The sequence below is a fragment of the Arabidopsis lyrata genome (genome assembly GCF_000004255.2).
Source record: "Arabidopsis lyrata subsp. lyrata unplaced genomic scaffold ARALYscaffold_7, whole genome shotgun sequence".
Lineage (NCBI taxonomy): Eukaryota > Viridiplantae > Streptophyta > Magnoliopsida > Brassicales > Brassicaceae > Arabidopsis > Arabidopsis lyrata.
In genome coordinates this window covers 1095854-1103602 of record NW_003302549.1, presented here as the reverse complement: position 1 = coordinate 1103602, position 7749 = coordinate 1095854, and the positions used below count along the sequence as shown (strand labels likewise).

The following is a 7749-nucleotide window of genomic DNA, read 5'->3' as shown; positions in this document are numbered from 1 at the left end:
CAAACATTACATTAACACGGTCCAAAGAGTCCCCAATCGTAACAATGACAATTCCACATATTCATTTTTTTTTTGTAATTGACTTATTATTTTTTATTTTGTTGCCGATATAGTTTTCGTTAGATTTAAAAAATATTTCTTGAATTCTCTGTGGGTCGCATTATATCCCATTTACATGGAGATTTCCTGTCGGTCTAATACTCAATTATTTTGTTTACTAACCAAAATAATAATCTGACAGTAATAAGTAAAATAACTTAAAACTCACGTAACCCAAAACGCCTTTAATAACTCTTTGTGTCAAGTGCGATAAACCGTTGTGTTAAGTGCGATAAACTCTATAAATTGAGCTCATTTTGAGTGTGTTTCAGGGTCGGTGTGGACGGAAACGCGTGAATTGATTAATATTCTCAATTAATTAATACAAAAGAATTGAATGCTGTCAAAAAAAAAAAAAAAAGAATTGAATGAAAAATACGAATATCTGACTGGTCAAATTTCTGTCGTGGGCTTAGCATGAAAACTATATATAAACAGCCACACATGCCTAGAGACCTCTCGATCGTAGCTTACCTACAAACATCACTCACAATCCAATCAAAACAACACCTTTTATTCTCTCTCAAAATCTTCTTTATTCTCCTACTCGCTCTCTATCTCTAGAGCTAAAGAAAATGGGTCTCTTGTCAAAGAAAGCTACTTGCAACACTCATGGCCAAGATTCTTCGTATTTTTTGGGTTGGGAAGAGTATGAGAAAAATCCTTACGACGAGATCAAAAACCCAGACGGCATTATCCAAATGGGTCTAGCAGAAAATCAGGTAATTAATTATACTAATCATAACGCAACATATTGTAGATAGTTTCAATAATGCATAGTATAAAGTTTAAATATCTTAATTGTTTATCTTGCAGTTATCTTTCGATCTCATTGAGTCATGGCTTGCTAAGAACCCTGACGCAGCAAATTTCAAAAGGGAAGGCCAATCTATATTTCGAGAATTAGCTCTCTTTCAAGATTATCATGGCCTTCCTTCCTTCAAGAATGTAAGATTTTCCGGACCCGAATTATTGAAAACGATAGGAGAACTATTCTCCTGTCAGGCGATAGTTTACTAAATCGGTTTGTGTGATCTTATTTTCAGGCTATGGCAGATTTCATGTCGGAAAATAGAGGAAACCGAGTTTCTTTCAATCCGAACAAGCTTGTCCTCACCGCTGGTGCTACTTCAGCTAACGAAACTCTCATGTTCTGTCTCGCTGATCGTGGAGATGCTTTCTTGCTCCCTACGCCATATTATCCAGGGTTAGTTAACTTTTTGTCAAACCCTTGCGTCATTTACAAGTAACATGAAAACTTACGCTAACTAATATACTTTTTCTTTTCCAATGCAGATTTGATAGGGATTTGAAATGGAGAACCGGAGCTGAGATTGTACCGATCCAGTGTACGAGTGCAAACGGATTCCGCATCACAAAATCAGCACTTGAAGAAGCCTACGAGCAAGCTCAAAAGCTTAACCTAAAAGTTAAAGGAGTCCTTATAACCAACCCATCTAACCCGTTGGGTACTACAACGACACGAACTGAACTAAACCATCTCTTGGACTTCATCTCACGTAAGAAGATACATTTGATAAGCGATGAGATCTACTCGGGTACCGTTTTCACCTCTCCCGGATTCATTAGCGTAATGGAAGTCCTCAAAGACCGAAAGCTCGAAAACACCGATGTTTTCGACCGTGTCCACATCGTTTACAGTTTGTCTAAAGATCTAGGCCTACCTGGTTTTCGCGTTGGAGCGATTTACTCCAACGATGATTTTGTTGTCTCCGCAGCGACAAAAATGTCCAGTTTCGGTCTAATCTCTTCTCAAACACAATACCTCTTGTCCACATTGCTATCCGACAAGAACTTCACTAAAAACTACCTCGAAGAGAACCAAATCCGGCTCAAGAACAGATACAAGAAGCTCGTCTCGGGTCTAGAGGCTGCAGGCATCGAGTGTCTCAAGAGCAACGCCGGACTCTTCTGTTGGGTTGACATGAGACACTTATTAAAATCAAACACGTTCGAAGCCGAGATTGAGCTATGGAAAAAGATCGTTTACGAGGTTAAACTCAATATCTCTCCCGGTTCTTCGTGCCATTGCAACGAACCGGGTTGGTTTAGGGTTTGTTTTGCGAATATGAGCGAAGAGACATTAAAGGTAGCGTTGGATAGATTGAAGGGGTTCGTTGATGGACCGTCGTCTACTAGAAGAAGTCAAATTGAACATCAAAGACTAAAGAATTTAAGGAAGATGAAAGTCTCTAATTGGGTTTTCCGGCTATCGTTTCACGACCGTGAACCCGAGGAACGATAGTCTGGTTTTTTTATAAAGTTAAAAGTGTAATAAGTTTTTTTTTTTTTTTTTTGGTCATTATTTATGAGTGATTGTTCAGCAATTTTTTTTTTTTTTTTTTTTAATATCAGCTTTTGATATTTTGGTATAGTTTTTAGGAAGAAAGTTCACTCATTCCGTACGTGAAAATGGATAATGCAGTGTGGCTTTTCTTATGTATAATTTACTGTCAGTTTCTAATGATATTTCAAAAATAAGAATTGTCAATATCTTTGTTTCAAATTTACGTTAAAAAAGAAAAGTGCTACGTGTGATTTACCGGCGACATTTCTGGTTGAGAAGCCGTAATTTGGGTCCGGCCAATAAATCCGCTCATTAATTATTATGTAATTAATTAGAACCTACTTCTTAGCACTATAGTAGACTATGTTCACATTTGTTAATCCTTTTGAACAACTAGGGGAATTCCTTTATTACTCTAGTTGACAAAAGAGATAAATTGGTGCATTTAATAGTGATTCTTTAATTGCTTTAATTGGTTTCGAAGTGATCGATTTCGTTTAAATGACTTGTAAGTCAACGAAAACTACCATTGAAGTCAAAAGATGAACCCAAAATATACACTCACAGCCACGTAGACATACCTACATAGGCGTATTCGTGTAAATTCGAAATAATTAAATTCAATGATAAATTGTCGATTCAAAAAGAAATTACGAATGATGAACTAATTGTGACCATAGATTATCAAAAATGCAAGTTTAGGAGATGAAGTATTATTTGGAAGTAATCCAAAGTTCCAAACTAGAACATTCACATTTTTTATTTTAGAATCTCTAAAGGTAAATAAATACATTAGCTGGTTAACTTTTTTTTTTTTTTTTGCCAAACAATTTAGCTGGTTAACTTAAAGGGTGTAAAAGGCGCGATTACAGTAAAATGTTTGGTGGCACAAATAAGACAATCTCAACTAACTATTTTTTCTAATCAGAAACTAAATACTATCTGCCATTGACGTTAGAGTCTTATTTTTCAAGTAATTGACTGTTATTTAATTATTTTAGCGACATTATTGTGTACTTTACATGTGTCGTGTGTGTATTTAGCTAGAGTAGGAATTAATATATTGGTATGTAAAAGACTAAAACTCATTTTTCTAGGGTGAAAAACTTAGAAATGATTCGTGGACATTTAAATGTGTGCAACATCTCAATTTTCAAATGGTGATTATACATAATACATTTGTATATTGAATCATCATTGATATTCAACGTTCTAATATAACTTTTATCTTAAGTATTTTCTAAATTATTTTAGGAATATTGTGAATCAGAACAACGTCCTCACCTATCTTAGAACAGTCTTTCTTATCCAACAATTCAACTTTTTTTGTTTTATCATTAGTTATGAAAAAAAAAAACTAAATTTTGATGACATCATATTTCGTTGATCTGAAGCCTTAACGCATGTATATACACTGTACGCGAAATAAATGGTACTAATTCTTACAAATAAATTCTAAAGATTGGGGAGAAAAATACCGAAATTCTAAAGATTAGTGTTTTTTTTGTTATTAATTCTGTGTAATTTATATAATGGACTAACCGCATATGATGCACAGAGCGAAACAAAAAAAAAGAAATTAATAAGGATGGATGTCATGGGACTATGGGAGTAGTTATCAAATGTCAAATGTCAAAGTGTCATGTGGGTTTCACATGGCAAAAGAAAACAGAGAACATCTGCTAATAGTTTCTGATTGGTCATTCCGACAAATATATTCTACCATAAATTATATATATATTCGACTAACCTTGTATATATAATATATATTTGTCATTGGTGGTGCTATGTTATGTTCGTGTTGATCTACGCATCCGGGGGCCACATGACCATGGGCCTTGTTTGCTACCACGTTGCTTCATTGCCACTTGTAAGTCGTAACTAATTTTTACACTACAACTGCACAACTTCAAATATGTCATGTGGAATATTCATTGGTTATCCGTATTTTGTTTTTGCAGTTTTTAATAAATCATAATGATACGATAAAAAAATATTTTATGATTATGCAATCACACAATTATGCGTTATTTTTATTTTAAAGCAAAAAAAAAATATAATGTTATCATATTTTATATATTCCATGCTTTTGAATTTACTTTTTTTGAAAGGTTAGAGACATATCATTCCACATTTCCGTTGCCATATATTTCTCTCGATTCTTCCATTGTTTAATAGTATAAATTAAAACCATTATACATAACAACAAGACTGTGCATTTAGTCTTCTATCTAGTATCGGAACAGTAGCAGGTTGTATAACGAAATCTAAATACATTTTTGTTTATTTGGAGTACGTAAAGAACATTAAGCAGACAACAAATTTCATTGTCACATTTTCGTGTTGGAGACTAATGGCATTGTTTTCTTCGTGGAATAGTATATGTTTCGATGTTTGGAACTTTGAAGACAATGACACTATGTTTTTCAAAGAGCTTAAAGCTTTGTTTGGTTTAGGGAATTTCTCAACATTTTCAACATTTTAAGTAATTTTGTATTCGACATTACATTATATTAATACAACCTTTGGGTTTGATGTCCAATAATAAATGTAAAATCGTTGATATACCGAAGTTGATTTACTACATTGCACGTGCCAGATCCAATTTAATCTCGCATATATTGTATTATTGTCGTAATTAAGTTGAAATTATATGTTGCAATAAGGGATGGATTCAATTAGTATATCATTTGGATTCAAATTTGTTTTTTTCAACATTCAAAGTTATTTATAATTAAAAAACAAACAAAAGGCCGAAAGCAATTCATGTCTTTGCATAAGCTTTCTCCAACACAAAAGTTTACCTTTATTCGTCTTTTCAAATAAAGATTCGATCTTCTTTCTTGGTGATCATTCTTTTAGGATTTTCACGTATTTTTCCTTATTATTATAATCTTAACATGTTTTTTTTTTTCGTTTTCAACATCTGATATTTTGCCATATGTGGCCCAAAAAATTAGTATTTTCAGTTGATTTTATCAGGGATGTAACACCTATAAATTTTGGTATGCTAAGTGACTACTGCCTAGTGAAATGGTGAAATTATAAAACCTAAGCAAAAAATTATAAATATTAAAAGATGAAATCAAAGACAGAAAGCTAGGCCAATTCAATTGAGAAAGTAATAGGGCCTAAAAGCCCATGTAATAAAGCCCAGACTATAGAAACCCACGAAGAATTAGGGAGATTGAAGTGGTATACTTTTTCTGTTGGGCTTGAGAATTACAAACTTCTTTTGTCAGAGACTATGGCCTTACCCATCCTAAGATAATATTTTATTTTTTTATTTTTTTATTTTTTTGGTCAAACCATAAGATAAAGTTTAAATTCAAAAGAATTCAATGGTATATATACACGTCTATATTTGTGGGTGTGACCAAGTCGATGCACAAGTTGCTATAAGCGGAAAGTGGTAGACGAAACCAAAAACCAGAAACATGTGATATTTTTATTTGTCTTCTTTGGCGATATAAGCAAAATTGTGGGAAAATTGTAGTTGATTTGTTGGGTATATGTCCATTTCAAACATTGCATCAGCACTGTTCACACTTCATGCACTTATATTTCATGGTAATTTATGTGTGCTCTTGTAACATAACGATCGATATATGGAGAGGAAAATATTACATTTAAGAAAAAAACCACGTGATAATAATCTTTGTTTCGGTCTTTGGTCCAAATTAAAAACTATTAGCCCAAATCGAATTTTTTAATTATCCTAAGACGATATATTCTTGAGTGAATCTATTTGTAACTATAAATAAAGAAAAAGTTCTTTATCCCAAATATTATTATTACCGTATATCACTTTAATATTAACCACATGCTACATAATTCTGTTACCGACAGAAATATAAATTTGAGTAGGCGTAACGACAGTAATTAAGGACCTGGAGAAATCAAAGATTTACAAAGAAACATTTAACAAATAATTTATAGCGATAAGGATTTGACTTTGGTTACAATATGACGAGCTAGCGTTCATATGAAATCTTTTAAAAAATTTATATATTTTATTGTTAGATCCAACGACTCCCAAAATAAAGTTGAAAACAGTGTTGACTTTGGGGATATATAATATCACACTATTGTTTTTGACAAACAGATTTATCAAAGTCTCCTTCGTTCGTTTGTGGTCAACTGCTTTTTGACTTTATGGTGTTGCTGATTTCTAATGGTTTCCTACTCACTACTACATATGCAAAATAATAAGATTATGATTAAAATAGTATTATGATTGGAGTCCAGAAAAAAAAAAAGAGAGTTATGAATGTATGATTGTTATTGATTCTTAACAAAAGAGCGCCAAATATTTTGATCCATGTAGTTATTATAAAAGTTATCATAGTATTATTTTATGTATGTCGTCTATGATACTAGACTAATGATGAACCTTTGTAGAAACATTTATGATCCTTATAAAGAAAGAAAATTGACCGACATAATTTATGCAATGGGAACAAAACTCTGATATATAGGCTTACTGAAATTTTGTAGAATTTTACTTGAAACATACGGAATGAAGAAAAATAGCCTTACTTAACAAAATAGAAAGTTAATCTCTGCAATAGTATAATCTCAAAAGTTGAAATGCAGAAAAATTCTGTTTTTCAGTTGTTTTATGTCAGTAAATGTTTAGGTTACTGCATTTATGTAGTTTTACAAGTTGTAAACACCCATGATTTACGCTACAAACTCAATTTGTTAACACCCAAAATCCAAACTATTTAAAATTAACAAAACCAAAAATTTAAACAAGCCGAACAAAACCCTAATTCGTATCTTCACATGTTTACCAAAAAAAAAACTAAAGTTTGAAAAGCTAAACTCCCAAACTTTCGTGGTATTGTAGAAACATCAAGTCTTAGGATTCCATTCTTTCAGCATCACCTTGAGCTCTTTATTCACGACTCACGAGAGCATAAAGGCACTTTTTCTGCATAAATAAATTACCAATGATAAGTGATTTAAACATTAAAATAAAGTAATACTCCCTATGTTTCATAATAAGAGTCGTTTAAAGTTTTTGCACACATATTAAGAAAACAATTAAATTTAATGTTTTACCCATTATCTATATATTTTATTATTTTTTCATTGGTCAAGACATTAAATTAGTAGGGACAAAACTGAAACTTATACCAAACATCTGTATTGAAAATACAAAACGACACTTATTTTAAAACAAAATTCAAAGAATAAAACAACACTTAATATGAAACGGAGAAAGTATAATAAAACGGTATCATCATTTATTCATATTGCAAAAAGCAAACAAAAATTGTGTAATACACTTCTAGGGTTTTGGTTCTTTCACGCCTTCAACATTTTAAGAGATAACA

General features: G+C 32.1%; 1 protein-coding gene across 1 annotated transcript; it reads left to right on the top strand.

Moving 5' to 3' along the window:
• Positions 1-287: 287 nt before the first annotated feature.
• Positions 288-2613, top strand: LOC9303005 (1-aminocyclopropane-1-carboxylate synthase 8). The gene is made up of 4 exons (XM_021019980.1): positions 288-821; positions 916-1047; positions 1146-1306; positions 1396-2613. Exons 1-4 carry the CDS (start codon positions 675-677, stop codon positions 2363-2365), a joined length of 1410 nt encoding a protein of 469 aa, XP_020875639.1. The 5' UTR covers positions 288-674; the 3' UTR covers positions 2366-2613.
• The last annotated feature ends 5136 nt before the right edge of the window (positions 2614-7749 follow it).